Below are 17,772 nucleotides of genomic sequence, written 5' to 3'. Positions count from 1 at the left end.
CCATTTCAGATCTATGGCTCTGGATCCCACTACGGGCCTCTTCTACTGGACCCAGTGGACGTCCCTGAACTGTGAGGGAGGGATCTACAGCGCCTGGATGGACGGAACTCACAAGGAGCTACTTGCCAAGGGCACAACCGCTCTGCCCATGCGAGCTCCCCGTAGCCTGGACGTAGACTCCCGCTCCAAGCGGCTGTACTGGTGCGACGTCGGCCTGGGCACCATCGAGCACATGAAGCTGGATGGCACTGGCCGGGAGGTGCTCTTCAAATCGAACCAGTTCCGCATCTTCTCGATGGTCCAGCACAACGGACTGATCTACTGGGTGGACGACAGGAACGCCACCATCTGGCGTTTTCCTCTGCACGGAGCCAACATCAACAACACGGTCAGTTCGACAGTGCACCTCCAGCGGTCTGGACGGGCGGCTAATCTCAGGATCTTCGATGTAGCCATCCAGCCATTGGCTCAGGCGCCCAGTGCCTGTTCGCAGTCCAAGTGCCCGGGCATGTGCCTGAATACGCCCAAGGGAGCGATATGTCGCTGCCCGGATGGATTCACCCTCAATGGCACCGGCAGCCACTGCATCCCGCAGCTGTTGCAGCCCCGGATTCTGCCCAACTGCTCATCCGGGTTCATGTGCCGCAGCTCGTGGCAGTGCATCGAGAGCAAGGATCTGTGCGACGGATTCGTGGACTGCGAGAATGGCTTCGACGAGAGCAGTGAACTGAATGGTCCCTGCAATCCCAATGTCTGCGATAAGACGCACAATTTCGTGTGCAATGGACGCTGCTACCAGCGCTCCCTGCTCTGCAGCTCCATTACCTATTGCTCGGACGGATCGGATCAGGCCAACTGCGAGCAGAGCACCTGCAACAGCAACGAGTTCACCTGCGCCCTGAGTGGTCGCTGCATCCAAATGAGCTGGGTCAATGACGGGGTCATTGATTGTGGACCGGACGACGACTCGGATGAGTCGGCGGAGATATTCTTCGGCAGCAAGTGTCCGGAGTTCGATTGTGGCAATGGACGGTGTCGGCAGTTCCCGGATGTGTGCGATGGTACCGACAATTGCGGGTAAGTGGTACTAGTTGAGGGGGGTTTTTTGGACACAACTAATCATTTAAATCCTTTAGAAACAATGCTGATGAGACAGAATGCGAACAGGAGTGCGGCATTGGGGAGAAGTACTGCCGGCCCATTGGTTGCTACGGGGAGATGCACATGTGCGACGGGATCATCGACTGCGAGGACAACAGCGACGAGGCCAACTGCAACCAGACCAAGAGCGACAATCATCCGCTGAGCGGCTGGAAGGAGGTGGACGAGTGCGCCCAGCACGAGTTTGCCTGCCTGGATCCATTCGAATGCATTCCGGACTACCTTAGGTGCGACGGAATTCCGCACTGTTTCGACAAGACGGACGAGCTCAATTGCACCATGATCAATGCCACCAGGTTTGACATGAACGAGACCGTGATCTGTGAGCACCCGGACCGACTGTGCGGCTTCTCGCGGCAGTGCATCTCGGTGAATCAGCTGTGCGACGGCAAGAACGACTGCGAGGACACCACGGATGAGGGCTTCCTGTGCGCGGATAAGCTGTGCGAGCGGGACCACGAGTGCTCCCACCGCTGCCACAATACACCGGAGGGTTACATCTGCTCCTGCCCGGATCACTTGTACCTGCAGCCGAACGGGAAGCGGTGCAGCATGCAGCATGCCTGCGATCACTGGGACAGCTGTTCCCAGGTGTGTGAGACCAGCGGCAAGGGGTACGAGTGTCGCTGCTTGGAGGGCTTCGACTTGGCCTACGACAAGTTCACCTGCAAGAGCACTGCTCCGGATGAGCCGTACGTGATCTTCACCAACCGCCAGGACATCAAAGGCATCAACCTGAAGACCCTGGAGGTGGGCAACTTCTACACTTCGCTGAGGAACATCATTGCCTTGGACTTTCTGTACATTAACAAGACCAGCATTGAGATCTATTGGACGGATGTGATCGACGACAAGATATACAGGGGCCAGTTGATGGGCGAGAGTCTGCGCAACGTGGAGGCAGTCATCCACTCGGGACTGTCCACCACAGAGGGACTGGCCGTGGACTGGGTGGGCAAGAATCTGTACTGGATCGACTCCAACCTGGACCAGATCGAGGTGGCCAAGCTGAACGGCAGTTTCCGGCGCACCCTCATTGCTGGCAACATGGAGAGCCCCCGGGCCATAGCCTTAGATCCGCGCGAGGGTCTGCTCTTCTGGACGGACTGGGACGACAACTCGCCCAGGATTGAGCGGGCCAGCATGTCCGGCGAAGGCAGGCGCATTATCTCCACCAGCTGGCAGCTGAGCGCCGGCTGGCCAAATGGGCTCACTCTGGACTACACCCAGAAGAGGGTCTACTGGGTGGACGCCAAGTCCGATTCGATCAGTAGCACCATGTACGATGGCTCCGAGCACCATGTGGTGTTGCGCAACAAGGAGATACTCTCACATCCTTTTGCCATCTCCGTGTTCGAGAACCATGTCTACTGGACAGACTGGCGAAGTACGTCCGTGATACGGGCCAATAAATGGAACGGTAGCGATATCCAGGTCTTGCAACGGACCACATCGCAGCCATTCGGCATCCAGGTGCTGCACTCCAGTCGCCAGCCCTGGCAACCGAATCCTTGTGGCGAAAATAATGGCGGATGTTCGCATCTGTGTCTCCTCAGTGGGCAGGGCACATTCAAGTGCGAGTGTCCCCATGTCATGCGCCTGGATCCGAGCGATGAGCGCAACTGTGTGGCCAACGAGCAGGTCCTGCTCTTCGTGATGGTGGATGAGATCCGGGGCATTGATCTCCACCAGCCCAATCACCATACGATTCCAACTATAAGGCAGTCGCCAAGGGTGAGTGGTTTTGATAATCATCGGACTAAAACTGACTAAAACTTTGTTTAACTTTGCAGTTAGTGGCGCCGCAACGCATTGACTTCCTGGTGGACGAGAGCCGCATCTTCTGGTCGGACATCCAGCAGAATGAGATCTCCAGCGCTGGGATCTCCAATGGCCTCATTGAACCCATCATAAACACAAACATAGAGAAGCCGTACGGATTCGCCCTCGACTGGATTGGTCGGAACATGTACTTCTCCTCGGGACAGATCAAGTGCAATATACTGGCCAGTAACTTGAAGGGAGAGTTCGTGACGTACATCCACGAAAACCTGAACATGGTGGACAGCATAGCCTTGGATCCAGCCAAGTAAGACGCGATGGAATCATACAACTCGGGAGGGGATTCTATATTCTTTTTTTTATTTTTAGTGGAAAAATGTTTTGGATTCACTCCACATCGGATGGCAATCTGTCGCAACTGGAGCAGTCCAATCTGGATGGTTCGGGTCGGGTTCTGATCTACGAACATGAAAGCAGCCTTCAGAGTCTGACCATGGACTTTGACTCCCAGCGGTTGTACTATGCCTATGATGGCTCTGGCATCGCCTACTACGACATCCCCAGGAATGAGACGCGGAAGGTACTGGTGGCCAGTCAGATCACCTCCATCAGTTCCCTGACCGTCTATAATGGAACTATCTACTTCCCGGAGAATATCCAGAGTGTGATTATGCAGTGCGAGAAGGAGTCCTGCTCCAATATGTCCTACTTGAGGGTCAACACAAGTAAGGGAGTCTCTTGTGTCCTTCAGAGTTCTTCTATTAATACCTTACTTTCAGAGACCATTCAGAGCATGAAAATGTTCTATGCGGATGCCCAAACTGGCACTAATTCGTGCGCAGGACCACTACGTGGTGGATGCGAACATCTCTGTCTGGCCACCTCCGCCACGGAGCATGTTTGCCGCTGCGCCCTTGGCTACGACATGGAACCTAACAATCCCGCACGTTGTGTTCCACGGGCAGAGTTTATTTTCTACTCGATTGATGTCTTGCAGGGAGTGGAAATGATTGATCCTGCAGAGCAGTTTGCTCCGCCACCAGCGGTAGGTTTTTTCAGTGCTCCCACATCCATCCTTGACTGAGAATTCGATTTATTTCCAGGCTTTGGTGCCCATTTCCCGGGTGAGTTCTGCCAGCTTCGTTGACTATTTCGCTGCCACGGACACCCTCTACTGGGGCGACAATGAGCTGGGCAGCATCTCGCGGGTGAAACGCGACGGCACCCAACGTGAGACCATTCTGGAGGCCATCAACGTGGCCGGATATAAGCAGCAGGACTGGCTGGGTGGCATTGCCATTGACTGGGTGGCAGGGAACATCTACTGGAGCGACACGAAGAGAAATCTCATCGAGGTGGCTCGTTTGGACGGAAGTCATCGCTATGTTGTGGTGTCTAATGTGGACAAGCCTACAGCTCTGGCTGTGGATCCCCTCCAGGGAATGCTCTTTTACGTTACCCAGCAGCACATCGGACGGGTTGGGCTGGACGGGAGTCAGCCTTTCATCCTCGTGAACCAGACGCGTGCCAACTGGGCGGTGGGAAGTCTTGTTTTGGACATCGAGGCCACTAAGGTGTACTGGTGCGAGCGTTATCCAGATGCCCTGATGAAGGTGGACTACGATGGCAATCTTCGGGAACAGCTGCTGAACGAAACATTGAACAACCCTGTGGCTCTGGCCAAGATGGGAGACTATCTGTATTGGGCTGAGAACAAGTACAATGAGGGAACCATTAAGGTGGCTCCACTGGCCAATCTCAGCCAGTCGAAGGTGGTGCTGCAGACGGAGCAGGACGCCATTAGGGACCTGAAGATCTACTCGAAGCACATACAGCGGGGCAGCAATCCGTGCGCCACGGCCAACGGCGGCTGCGAGCAGCTCTGCCTGTTCAATGGAACCACTGCCATTTGCGCCTGTGCCCACAGTCGCCTCTCCGCGGACGGCACCTCCTGTGAGCCCTACGAGAACTTCCTGCTGTTCAGCTACCGCAGCAACATCGAGAGCATTCACATGACGGATCACTCCAACAAGAACTGGCCCGTCCAGATGATATCCAACAGTACCCTGATGCGGAATGTGATCGCCATCAGCTACAACTACGAGGAGCAGTTGGTCTACTACTCGGATGTCCAGCTGAGCACCATAAACCAGGTACACTTTAATGGCACTGGACAGCGGGTGCTGCTGGGACAGCAGGAGCGGGTGGAGGGCCTGGCCTACGACATTGTCAACGAGCAGCTCTTCTGGACGTCCAACAACAACGCGGCCATCCGAAGCGTGGAGCTGCGCCACCTGGATCTGGTGTCGGATTGGAATCATAAGCAGGTGAAGAACGTACTCAAGCTGCGGGAGAAGGACAAGCCGCGAGGCATTGCCGTGGAGCCGTGTCTGGGCATGATCTACTGGACGAACTGGAACGAGGAGGCCCCTTGCATTCAGAGAGCTTTCCTCACCGGATACGGCGTGGAGAGTATCATCAAGACGGACATCAAGATGCCCAATGCCCTGACTCTGGATCTGGAGCAGCAGAAGCTGTACTGGGCGGACGCCAGGCTGGACAAGATCGAGCGCGCCAACTACGATGGTAGCCATCGGGTGGTCCTGGCCCACTCCACGCCCAAGCATGCCTTCGCCATGGCCGTGTACGGTGACCTGCTCTTCTGGACCGACTGGGTGCTGCACGCCGTGGTGCGAGCCAACAAGTTCACCGGCACGGATGTCCTCTTCCTGCGCGAGCACGTCACCCGGCCCATGGGCATTGTGGCGGTGCAGAATAGCAGCGTGAACTGCGACTCCAACCAGTGCAAGATCCTGAACGGTCAGTGCGAGGATGTGTGCATCCTGAACGCGAGTGGCCAGGCCACTTGCCACTGCACCCAGGGTGTCCTGGCAGCGGACGGGCGCCGTTGCATCGCCCCCGTCAACACGAATTGTGGAAAATCCCAGTACAACTGCCACTCCGGAGAGTGCATACCCATGGAGCTGACCTGCGACAATGTGACCCACTGCGCAGACGGCTCGGATGAGTGGCGCAGCTACTGCATCTTCCGGGAGTGCCCCGAGACGCACTTTATGTGCCAGAACCATCGCTGCATTCCCAAGGAGAACATGTGCGATGGCCAGCACCAATGTGGCGATGGCAGCGACGAGGCGGCCGTACTCTGCAAGTGCCAGAGGGAGGAGTTCCGTTGCGGCAGCGGGGAGTGCATTCCCCGCAAGTTCCGCTGCGACAACATGAAGGACTGCCGGGACTTCAGCGATGAGAAGGACTGCCCCCCGATGCCTTGCGAGGCTGGCGACGTAACCTTCGAGCACTGCGGCAACAGCACCATCTGCATCATGCCCAGCTGGCGGTGTGACGGCGACCCCGACTGTCCTGATGGCACCGATGAGCTGAACTGCGGCAACCGCACCAGCGGCAGCTGCGACATTGGCCAGTTCCGATGCGCCACCGGGAACTGTATCTCCGGATCCTGGCACTGTGACGGGGAGAAGGACTGTCCCGATGGCAGCGATGAGTTGGAGTGCCGCCATGAGTGCCACGGCAGCCAATTTGCCTGCGACAACGGCTGCATCCCGGCCAGCTTCCAGTGCGACGGCAAAAGCGACTGCGAGGACGGTACGGATGAGGGTCCTCAATGTCCCAGTCGGCCGTGCCGACCTCATCTGTTCCAGTGCAAGAGCTCCGGACGGTGCATCCCCCAGAAGTGGGTCTGCGACGGCGAGAAGGACTGTCCCGGAGGCGACGAGGGCAGTGAAGACGAAGGACCCCAGTGCGGAACGGTTGCTCACATTCCTGATTGTCCACCGCCGGCTCATCTTTGTTCAAGTGGTAAGTCTTAGACTACTAGTTGAGGTGGAAAGGGATCTAATATATCTTCCTGCTTCCCCAGGTCTCTGCATCGATTCCCAGTACGTGTGTGATGGCGACGAGGACTGCCCTGGAGGCGATGACGAGTACGAGGGTTGTGTGCCGGTCTATCCGCCGCATGCTTGTCCGGGTGGCTCACAAATGCATCAGTGCCAGGACGGACTGTGCATCTTCCGGAACCAGACGTGTGATGGCAGGCAGGACTGCCGCGACGGATCGGATGAGCTGGCCAGCCTGTGTGCCCACACCCGTGGGTGCAACGGAACGGACGACTTCCGGTGCAAGAACGGAGCCTGCATCAGCGTGGACTTGCTCTGCGATCGGAGGGATGACTGTGCCGACTACTCCGACGAGGAGCTGTGCAACGTGAACGAGTGCCTAATTCGGGATATTTGCGAGCACGAGTGCGAGGACAAGGTGGTGGGCTACAAGTGCCACTGCCGGCCAGGCTACAAGGTCCTGCCCAAGAGTCCCCACCTCTGCACGGATATCGACGAGTGCGACGAGCAGCAGCCGTGCTCCCAGACCTGCATCAACACCTACGGCTCCTACAAGTGCGGCTGTGCCAAGGGGTATACCCTGGTCGATTCCCACACCTGCAAGGCCACCAGCAACATATCCATGGAGCTAATCTTCTCCAACCGATACTACATCCGGCAGGTGAACATGGTGGGCAACGGCACCATCCTGATCAACGAGCTGTCCAATGCGGTGGCTCTGGACTTTGACTGGGACAGCCAGTGCCTGTACTGGTCCGATGTGACCAGCATAGTGGGCACCATCAAGCGGTACTGCCCCAAGGAGAACAAGACCCAGACCCTGCACCAGAACGTCCTGAAGAATCCCGATGGCTTGGCTGTCGACTGGGTGGCCAAGAACCTCTACTGGTGCGACAAGGGCTTGGACACCATCGAGGTGTCCCAGCTGGATGGCAAGTATCGACGGGTGCTGATAAGTGAGAACCTGCGAGAGCCCCGTGGCATTGCCCTGGATCCGTACCAGCGGCACATCTTCTGGTCGGATTGGGGCGACAATCCGCACATCGGCAAGGCAGGCATGGATGGATCCAACCCCAGGATGATTATCCGGGATGGTTTGGGTTGGCCGAATGCCCTGACCATCAGCTTTGAGACTCAGCAACTGTTCTGGGGCGACGCCAGGGAAGATACCATTTCGGTGAGCGATCTGGAAGGCAAGCACACGCGCCTGCTCCTGGCGAGGAGCATCAATCCTCTGCTGAACCTGCACCATATCTTCGCCATCGCCGTGTGGGAGGGACGTGTCTATTGGTCCGACTGGGAGACCAAGTCCATCGAGTACTGCAGCATCTATGGCGACCGCAACTGCACCACCTTGATTACCACTATCCACCGACCCATGGATCTCCGCATCTTCCATCCCTACCGCCAGCAACAGCCCCTGAGTGGTAATCCCTGCCTGGCGGCCAACTGCTCCACCCTGTGTGTCCTCTCCCCTGAGGCTCCCTACTACAAGTGCATGTGCCCCACAAACTTCATTCTGGCGGACGATGGCCGCACCTGCCGGGCCAACTGCACCGCAGCCCACTTCGAGTGCAAGAATACCTACAAATGCATTCCGTTCTACTGGCGGTGCGATACGCAGGATGACTGCGGCGACGGCAGCGACGAGCCGGACACTTGTCCGCCCTTCCACTGTGAGCCGGGACAGTACCAGTGCGCCAACAAGAAGTGCATCCACCCGTCCAATATCTGCGATGGCGCCAACCACTGCGGCGACGGATCGGATGAGATCGATTGCGACAAGTTCACCTGCTTCGATACGCATCTGAAGTGCGGCGCCACGTCCAACTCCAGTGCCTTCTGTGTGGACAATGGAAAGCGGTGTGACGGAGTACGGGATTGTCCCGGTGGCGAGGATGAAACCGGATGCCTACCGCTGGTCTGCAAGAGGCACGAGTTCCAGTGCGGCAACAATCGTTGCATGCCCTTCGTTTGGGTCTGCGATGGCGATATCGACTGTCCCGATAAGTCGGATGAGGCCAACTGCGAGAACTTGTCATGTGGTCCCAATGACTTCCAGTAAGTGTCCAAGAATACCATCTGATCCTTCAGGTTACTCATCCGATTACTTTCTTCCTTCTCCAGGTGCGATTCAGGACGCTGCATACCCATGGCGTGGCGCTGCGATGACGAGGCTGATTGTCCCAACGGCGAGGATGAGCCGGCCAGTTGCTTCACCTCCAAGGCCACCTGCGACCCCACCTACTTCAAGTGCAACAATACCAAGTGCATACCGGGACGCTGGCGGTGCGATTACGAGAATGATTGCGGCGATGGCAGCGACGAGATGAACTGCCAGATGCGCAATTGCTCGGAGAGCGAGTTCCGGTGCGGAACGGGCAAGTGCATCAAGCACAACCACCGCTGCGATGGGGAGATCCACTGCGACGACAGTAGCGACGAGATCAACTGCAACATCACCTGCAAAGCGAACCAGTTCAAGTGTGCCGCCTTCAATACCTGCATCAATAAGTAAGCAACTCCCAAAAGAATAGAGTTGTTTCAGGAACTAATCCTTATCCCCTTCCAGGCAATACGAATGTGATGGCGATGACGACTGTCCGGATGGTTCTGACGAGGTGAACTGCACCTGCCCCGCCGATCATTTCAGCTGCGGCAACGGCAAGTGCATCATGTCCCGCTGGAAATGCGATGGCTGGGATGACTGCCTGGACGGCAGCGACGAAAGCCTAGAGACCTGTGCCCACGTCCACTGCCATGCCAACGCCTTCAAGTGCAAGAATCAATTGTGCGTCCGGAACTCGGCGCTCTGCGATGGCGTCGACGATTGCGGCGACAACGAGGACGAGTCCGAGAAGGTGTGTGCGGCGTTGCCCAAGTGCCGGCATGACCAGTTCCAGTGCGAGAACGACGACTGCATCTCAAAGATCTTCCGCTGCGACGGTCAGTACAACTGCATCGATGGCTCCGATGAGATGAACTGCCAGCCGCCGGTGTGCGGCTTCGGCAGTTGCTCTCAGATTTGCATTGAAAAGAAGATGGGCCACTACAACTGCAAGTGTGCCGATGGCTACCACAAAGGTCCGGAGAAGAATGCCACTTGTCTGGCCTCTGGGCCGGATCAGATCCTTCTGCTGGCATCCGAGCAGGAGTTCAGATTCATTCTGCCAGCCAAGCAGGAGGGAACCACCGTGGTCGGCTTTTTCCAAACGGATAGTTTGAAGATAGACGTGTTTGATATACTGATCAGACCGAAGGACACGCTGCTCTTCTGGATTGACTCGCATCATGGCAAAGTGCACACCATGAAAATAGCCACGCCGCATGTGGAGGAAACAGGACTGCGAGTGCGTCGGGATCTCAAGGAGCTGACGGCTTTTAATGTAAGTTTTACGCTGTCTTTGAAAAGCTCACCAATAACCATGTCATTTACTATCTAGATCCCAGAACTGGATGATCCAAAGTCCCTGGCTGTGGACTGGATTACCCAACGGGTATACATCATCGATTCGCGGCATAATCAAATTGTGGTCACCGACATTGAGGGCAAAAAGTACATATCCCTTGTGTCCACCGGTCTGAATCCCACGGACATTGTCCTGGAACCGGAGTCGCGTATCATGATCTGGTCCACCCTGGAGAACGGCATCCTGGTGGCTTCGCTGGACGGCAGCAATAAGAAGAGCCTGGTAGAGCGCGACGTGGGTTGGCCGATCAGCCTTTCCATGGACTATCCCACTGGTCGGCTGTACTGGGCGGACTACCGTAAGGGCACCATTGAAACGTGTCGCCTCAATGGCAAGGATCGGAATGTTGTGCGCCGCTTTGGCAATCGGGAGAAGCCCCAGAAGATCGATGTCTTCGAGGACTACTTGTACATCAAGCTATATGACCAGAGCATCATCAAAATGAACAAGTTTGGCAACGACAATGGCACCTATTTGCTGAAGGGATATCGATCGTCCGACATTGGAATTCTTCATCCCATGAAGCAGAATAAAAATAGTACGTATATAGGTCTTAGTCCTGACCAGGACACATTCTAAACCTTGTTTACTTTTTAGTTACCAATCCCTGTGGAAAGGATCCCTGCAAGGCCTCCCGTTCTCTTTGCATCCTCTCCTCTGAATCATCCAGCGGCTATAGTTGCAAGTGTGCTGATGGCTTCGTCATGACCGACGCGGGTCTCTGTACGGCCCATGCGGACATTCCAGGCTACTGCCCTCTGCAGTGCAACCTCGGAACCTGCCAGATCGTCGACCACGAACCCAAGTGCATCTGCCAGCCGCAGTTCGAGGGTGAGTTGTGCGAGCACTATCGTTGCTCCGGCCACTGTCTTAACCACGGAGTGTGCACGGTGGCGCCGCAGTTGCCTGGCTCCTTTGATCCACCGCCTCTGAAGTGCACCTGTACGGCCGGATGGTCTGGAGCTCGGTGCGAGACATCCATGCCCGCTTGCCAAAGCCGCTGCCACAACGGCGGATCTTGCCTTCTGTCCGAGACGGAGGGTATGAAGTGCAGCTGCCCGGAAATGTTCATTGGCGATCAATGTGAGCACTGCCTGAATCTCACCTGCGATAATGGCGGCATCTGCCGGGAAACGCTCACGGGAAACCCGCAGTGCGAATGTCCGGACGGATTCACCGGAAAACGGTGTGAGATTAACGAATGCGCCGACTTTTGCAAGAACGGAGGCTCCTGTATCATCGGAAGCAAGGGTCAGCGTCAGTGCAAATGTCCCAGCGGCTTCTTTGGGGATCACTGCGAATCCAGCTCTTGCCGGGACTTCTGCCAGAATGGAGGCACTTGTTCGGAGCGTGGTCGTCGATTGAGCTGCACTTGCCCGCCGCGTTACATTGGAGAGACCTGCGAGTCGGACTTGTGTACGACTTCCAATCCACCGCACTTCTGCGACTCCGCCAAGGTGCCCCTGCGAGATCCCTGCACCGGAATCATCTGCCAAAACTCTGGAACCTGTCACGTCATCAAAGGTGTGGCGTTGTGCAACTGCACGGATCAGTGGAACGGTGAATTTTGCACCCTGCCCGTTGGAGATGATAATCCCTGCGCTCGCTTCTGTGCCAATGGCGGAGTGTGCCACCTGGACGGGTACTCGCGTCCGCATTGCAGCTGCATAGGGGATTGGCAGGGTAATGCCTGCCACTTGCCTCCGTACTGCGTCGGCGGAGAGTGCAACGTCTGTCGTCCGGGCAGCTCCATCAACGAGTGTCTCTGCGAAAACACCAAGGTGGTGCCCTGTCTGATGGATAGCGTGGATGCTCTCAAGGGTGAGGATCAATCGACTGAGTCGGGTGGCGTGCTCTCTGTTATGGCCCTGATCTTGGCAGTGATCATGTTGGTTTTGGCCCTCTTCGCTGGCGCTGTTTACTTCCTAAAGTGAGTTCCATAAACTGGCAATTAGACCTATTTGTAATACCTTTTATCTTCTATAGGAAACATCGCATAGCTCAACCATTTTCGCATGCCCGGCTCACGGACAATGTGGAAATCATGCTCACGAATGCCATGTATCGCGGTGATGCCGACGAGGCGCCCACATTCGCCAGTGAGGATGACAAGGTACACGCTGGAATTTATTAAACTCAATTACCCAAAGCAATTACTAATTCAAATTTTCGTTCGCAGGGCAACTTTGCCAATCCGGTGTACGAATCCATGTACGCCGATTCCATTCCGGAGCCAGCTAGCACGGAAATAGCTCACAGTACGGCTCCGGACGAGCGGAAGGGACTGCTGCAGCACACGCATGACGAGAATCATACACCGGACATACTCTGATGATTGACACGCCCCGAGCCAGATCTGTGTTAGGCGCAGCCTTCTCCAAAAAAAAAAAAACAAAATGAAAAAAAATCATAATTATTCTCATTACCGATTTGAACTCGAACAATGGACTGATAGCGTGTAGCCATATAACGAATTTTTCGTAAACGTTTGTGTACATTTTGTTTCCTTTTATGTTTGATATTATTTTATATAATTTTTTTAAATGGCCTACACCCGGCCTCATCCAAAGAGCTCTAACTCAGGCAGCCATGCTCCCTTTGTTATGTACCGAATGAGATGTCCTTAAAACCTACATACCTTAAATGGGAATTCTTCTTGTCATTTGTTTAAACGTTTAACAAGCAATGCGCCTTTTGATAAATGAATTTTATATATGTATAATGATGTATGTGTGTATAATCCGGAACGTTCAGTGGATCTGTAAATTTTATAGTTGGTAGATTTAGTTAAAGCTCGTGAGAGCTGAAAAGAACATTGTACATATTTTATACATTTATTGCCCGCCAGCAAGCAGCCTAGTTAACATTTAAATGGCAAGATTTGTCTTTCGCTAAATCACTAAACCACACATTGCCAATTAGTGAAATGTATCGAAATGAAACGAAACGCACGAATTCGTCTATTGATATTGATATTGATATTGACCAAAAATGCATTTAAATTAAGTCATCACAATGCCAGGACGAACGCGAGCCAGCACACAAAAGCATATATACAAATTAATGAACAGAAATGAATAGAAATTAAGTGAATTATCCTTCACACAACGGTAGTACATAACATATTTATGTATTATGTATTGTATATCGTACATAGTTTGCACAATTTTCACATCAATCGACCTAAAGCCGAGAGAAAACGAGATTTCCTGTAAAAATAATGCTCAGACAAAGCCAAATTTTAAAAAAATATATATTGTAAAAAAATGATTAACAATAAAATATGTATGTTAAGCAAAGCCATGCGCGCAAAAAAAAAATAAATATGCATTAATTCGCAAATAAAAAACCAATACTTTTTTTGAAATCTCTCCTCTTTCAGCAGTTTACCTGTGGAATGAGGAGGTCATATCCTGGGAAACCTCAAGGAAATACTTTTCCACATTTTCTTAAACCTATCATATCCTGCGATAGGTTGCGCAAAGCTGTTCAATCACAGCAATCTCACGGATTCCGATAGATACACTTGTTACCCACCAAGGAAACCAAATCAGGCAAAGAAACAAGGATATCTGGGCTCATTCAGAGACCATTGGTTGCTTTCCTTTGTATTTGTTGGTTTTGTGTTTTGTATTTTGTGTGAGAAATGCAAGCGATTTGAATTTGCCGATGCACAGGTAGGCAGGATACATTTCATCCTTTTCACTTGCAACCGAACAGAAAAAAGGATCACGGGGGCATATTCAAAGTGATGGTGTGTCTGTGTCTGTGTGGGAGAATTCCTGCTAAACACCGCATGACTTTGTTTTCAAAAGGCTCGTATTTGTGGGCTATGGGAAAATATCCCTGGACAATGCCAAGAGTTTTCAAATTTGTTGCAAGTTAATTTGTTAAATGACAATTAAATATCCCAATCCCAAAAACAATGGTATAAAGAAAGCGCTTAGATTAAATCTTGGCAAATTTGCTAAAATACAATTCTTCAAAATTGTGCCAAGGCCTAGTAGGGGACCCACCATAAAATTTGAGAAAAAAATCTAAAAAATATTTCGTTTCCAGACTTTGATGCAGATTGGCGGAGAATCCATCCACAAATCGTTTAAGGTATTCCGCTTATGAATCGGATAAAAATTGGCCAAGATATGGCTATCGTAGTGGGTCATACTGTCGTCCTTATGCCTGACCCCACATTTTGAAGGGGATGACCCATAAAATTTGAGAAAAAATCTAAAAAATATTTCGTTTCCAGACTTTGATGCAGATTGGCGGAGAATCCATCCACAAATCGTTTAAGGTATTCCGCTTATGAATCGGATAAAAATTGCCCAAGATATGGCTATCGCAGTGGGTCATATTGTCGTCCCCATGCCTGATCCCACATTTTGAAGGGGATGGCCCGTAAAATTTGAGAAAAATGTAAAAAATATTTCGTTCCTAGATTTTGATGCAGATTGGTGGAGAATCGATTCACAAATCGTTTAAGGTATTCAGCTCATGAATCGGATAAATATTGGCCAAGATATGGCTATCGCAGTGGGTCATATTGTCGTCCCCCACATTTTGAAGGGGATAGCCCGTAAAATTTGAGAAAAAATCAAAAAAATATTTCGTTTCCAGATTTTGATACAGATTGATGGAGAATCGTTCTACAAATCGTTTAAGGTATTCCGCTTATGAATCGGATAAAAATTGGCCAAGATATGGCTATCGTAGTGGGTCATATTGTCGTCCTCATGCCTGACCCCACATTTTGAACCCATAAAATTTGAGAAAAAATCTAAAAAATATTTCGTTTCCAGATTTTGATACAGATTGATGGAGAATCGTTCCACAAATCGTTTAAGGTATTCCGCTCATGAATCGGGTGGAAATTGGCCAAGATATGGCTATCGCAGTGGGTCATATTGTCGTCCCCATGCCTGATCCCACATTTTGAAGGGGATGGCCCGTAAAATTTGAGAAAAATGTAAAAAATATTTCGTTCCTAGATTTTGATGCAGATTGGTGGAGAATCGATTCACAAATCGTTTAAGGTATTCAGCTCATGAATCGGATAAATATTGGCCAAGATATGGCTATCGCAGTGGGTCATATTGTCGTCCCCCACATTTTGAAGGGGATAGCCCGTAAAATTTGAGAAAAAATCAAAAAAATATTTCGTTTCCAGATTTTGATACAGATTGATGGAGAATCGTTCTACAAATCGTTTAAGGTATTCCGCTTATGAATCGGATAAAAATTGGCCAAGATATGGCTATCGTAGTGGGTCATATTGTCGTCCTCATGCCTGACCCCACATTTTGAACCCATAAAATTTGAGAAAAAATCTAAAAAATATTTCGTTTCCAGATTTTGATACAGATTGATGGAGAATCGTTCCACAAATCGTTTAAGGTATTCCGCTCATGAATCGGGTGGAAATTGGCCAAGATATGGCTATCGCAGTGGGTCATATTGTCGTCCCCATGCCTGATCCCACATTTTGAAGGGGATGGCCCGTAAAATTTGAGAAAAATGTAAAAAATATTTCGTTCCTAGATTTTGATGCAGATTGGTGGAGAATCGATTCACAAATCGTTTAAGGTATTCAGCTCATGAATCGGATAAATATTGGCCAAGATATGGCTATCGCAGTGGGTCATATTGTCGTCCCCCACATTTTGAAGGGGATAGCCCGTAAAATTTGAGAAAAAATCAAAAAAATATTTCGTTTCCAGATTTTGATACAGATTGATGGAGAATCGTTCTACAAATCGTTTAAGGTATTCCCCTCATGAATCGGGTGGAAATTGGCTAAGATATGGCTATCGCAGTGGGTCATATTGTCGTCCCCATGCCTAACCCCACATTTTGAAGGGGATAACCCATAAAATTTGAGAAAAAATTGTATAAATATTTCATTTTCAGATATATATGCAGATTTGTGGAAAGTCAATCTACAAATCGGTGAAGGTATTTTTTAGAAGAATCGGATTTGATATGGCAAAGATATATCTTTTGGTGGAACCATCGGTGGGGGCTTCCACTCCTTTTTGACATTTTAAAGGGGATCTCAGAATGGATAGGTATGAGAAAAGTATTAATTATTCAATATAAGAACAAAAACAACAAGAAAATTGTCCAAAAAATGATACGAAAAGTAGGTATGTAAGTGCACACATTCCCACACCGATTCCCAGGAAAGAAATCAAAAGTAAAAAAATAAAAGTGATAGCCGAAACGAAAAAAAAATCTTACACACTCATGGAGATACCAGGGATGCCAGTTCGAGTCCCAGTCCCAGACCCAGTCCCAGCATCAAATCACAGCAAACATAACACACAAAGGAATGAAACCGAAGGATCCAGCAAGACAAGTGGAATGCAAACAGGCGAGACGGATGGAGGAGAACAACCACAAAGCAAACAAGCAAAGATAAAGGATCTGAAGGATGTGTGGGAAACACACAGATCTCGGAGGAGCGAAACAAGTGCAACGGTATTTGGAAATGCAAAAGGATAATAGCGTAAAGAGGAAATGAAAATTATGATAATTTTCGATCTCGCCACGGAGGTGTTGTTGTTTTTCTCACAGAAGGATCAAGTAACAGCAGTGCCGATATGATTGAGTGTGGGAAGTGCCGAGGATCCCGAGAGTGGAAGGACTCGCGGCGAACCCTTGAGAGGCGGGGGCGACGCTCGACAGCCACACGCAAGGAACAGGCTGTTGCGGAAGTTATTACGGAAGTGAAATCAAATTTTTTGTTTTTTTGAATATAAAAATTGGAAAAAGGGGAGAAAGGTAAATCAGAAAACGGAGAGTTGGGGAAAATGGAAAATTGAAAATCGGAAATGAGGATGAAAATCAATTTGTTTCTGCCAAACACTTTTTTTTGGGCTTCCTACGGAAGTGTAGTAATAAATTTTAATTAATAGCTTAATTAATAATTAGTTTCTATTGAAGAAATAAATCAAAAGCTTCCTGGCGCTACTTCCACACTATCCTGCGTGTATCCAAACAATCTCTTCAGCATATTGTAGATTATCATTTGTCGCGTCACTTCCGCCTCGTACTTCATATAGTCCTTGAGACGATTCTGCTTGTATAGCTGATCCAGTAGTTCAAATAGTTCCATTTCGAGGACACGCAGTGGCGCCTCCATCTCCGGTGTGTGGGTTCCCGCAAAAACTGCCTGCATATAAATGGCGGATATCTTTTCCATCGCGGCGTCCAATTTATTCAAAATGGCGTCGTCAGGATCGTGGAGCAGCTTAACAGGACCTGTGAGCTTTGGCGAAGCGCGGTATTTCAGTATAGTATCCTCGTAATCAATTGCCAAGGTAATAATGGGCAAAATTGAAAGGATTAGTAATGTTTTGAGTGATTTTGGCATTTTGGAATATATATTTTAGATGCTTTTTGAGTTTTTAAAAATGCACGCCTGAAAATCACTGCGTGCTCTCGACTGCAACAATATTTTCTGATTTTTTCACATAAAGTGCCTGGGT

General features: G+C 50.9%; 2 protein-coding genes across 2 annotated transcripts in view; one reads left to right on the top strand and one right to left on the bottom strand.

Annotated features, from left to right (window-relative positions):
* LOC6495196 (low-density lipoprotein receptor-related protein 1) overlaps window positions 1–12,774 on the top strand; it is a 48,980-nt gene extending 36,206 nt beyond the window's left edge. Inside the window, exons 9-21 of the mRNA XM_001958839.4 lie at window positions 10–1,077; window positions 1,137–2,895; window positions 2,955–3,250; window positions 3,313–3,668; window positions 3,723–3,988; window positions 4,047–6,777; window positions 6,839–8,876; window positions 8,943–9,329; window positions 9,388–10,201; window positions 10,259–10,823; window positions 10,883–12,215; window positions 12,272–12,398; window positions 12,465–12,774. Coding sequence (XP_001958875.2) covers window positions 10–1,077; window positions 1,137–2,895; window positions 2,955–3,250; window positions 3,313–3,668; window positions 3,723–3,988; window positions 4,047–6,777; window positions 6,839–8,876; window positions 8,943–9,329; window positions 9,388–10,201; window positions 10,259–10,823; window positions 10,883–12,215; window positions 12,272–12,398; window positions 12,465–12,617 — 11,893 coding nt within the window. The 3' untranslated portion in view covers window positions 12,618–12,774. The remainder of the gene's footprint in view (window positions 1–9; window positions 1,078–1,136; window positions 2,896–2,954; window positions 3,251–3,312; window positions 3,669–3,722; window positions 3,989–4,046; window positions 6,778–6,838; window positions 8,877–8,942; window positions 9,330–9,387; window positions 10,202–10,258; window positions 10,824–10,882; window positions 12,216–12,271; window positions 12,399–12,464) is intronic.
* A 4,417-nt stretch (window positions 12,775–17,191) lies between these two features.
* LOC6495452 lies at window positions 17,192–17,759 on the bottom strand. Its single transcript, XM_001958838.4, has one exon. The coding sequence runs from the start codon at window positions 17,655–17,657 to the stop codon at window positions 17,235–17,237; it is 423 nt and encodes a 140-aa protein (XP_001958874.1). The 5' UTR covers window positions 17,658–17,759; the 3' UTR covers window positions 17,192–17,234.
* Between the last annotated feature and the right edge of the window lie 13 nt (window positions 17,760–17,772).

This window comes from Drosophila ananassae, chromosome 3L (assembly GCF_017639315.1).
Source record: "Drosophila ananassae strain 14024-0371.13 chromosome 3L, ASM1763931v2, whole genome shotgun sequence".
NCBI lineage: Eukaryota > Metazoa > Arthropoda > Insecta > Diptera > Drosophilidae > Drosophila > Drosophila ananassae.
This window is presented reverse-complemented; position numbering and strand designations above follow the sequence as displayed.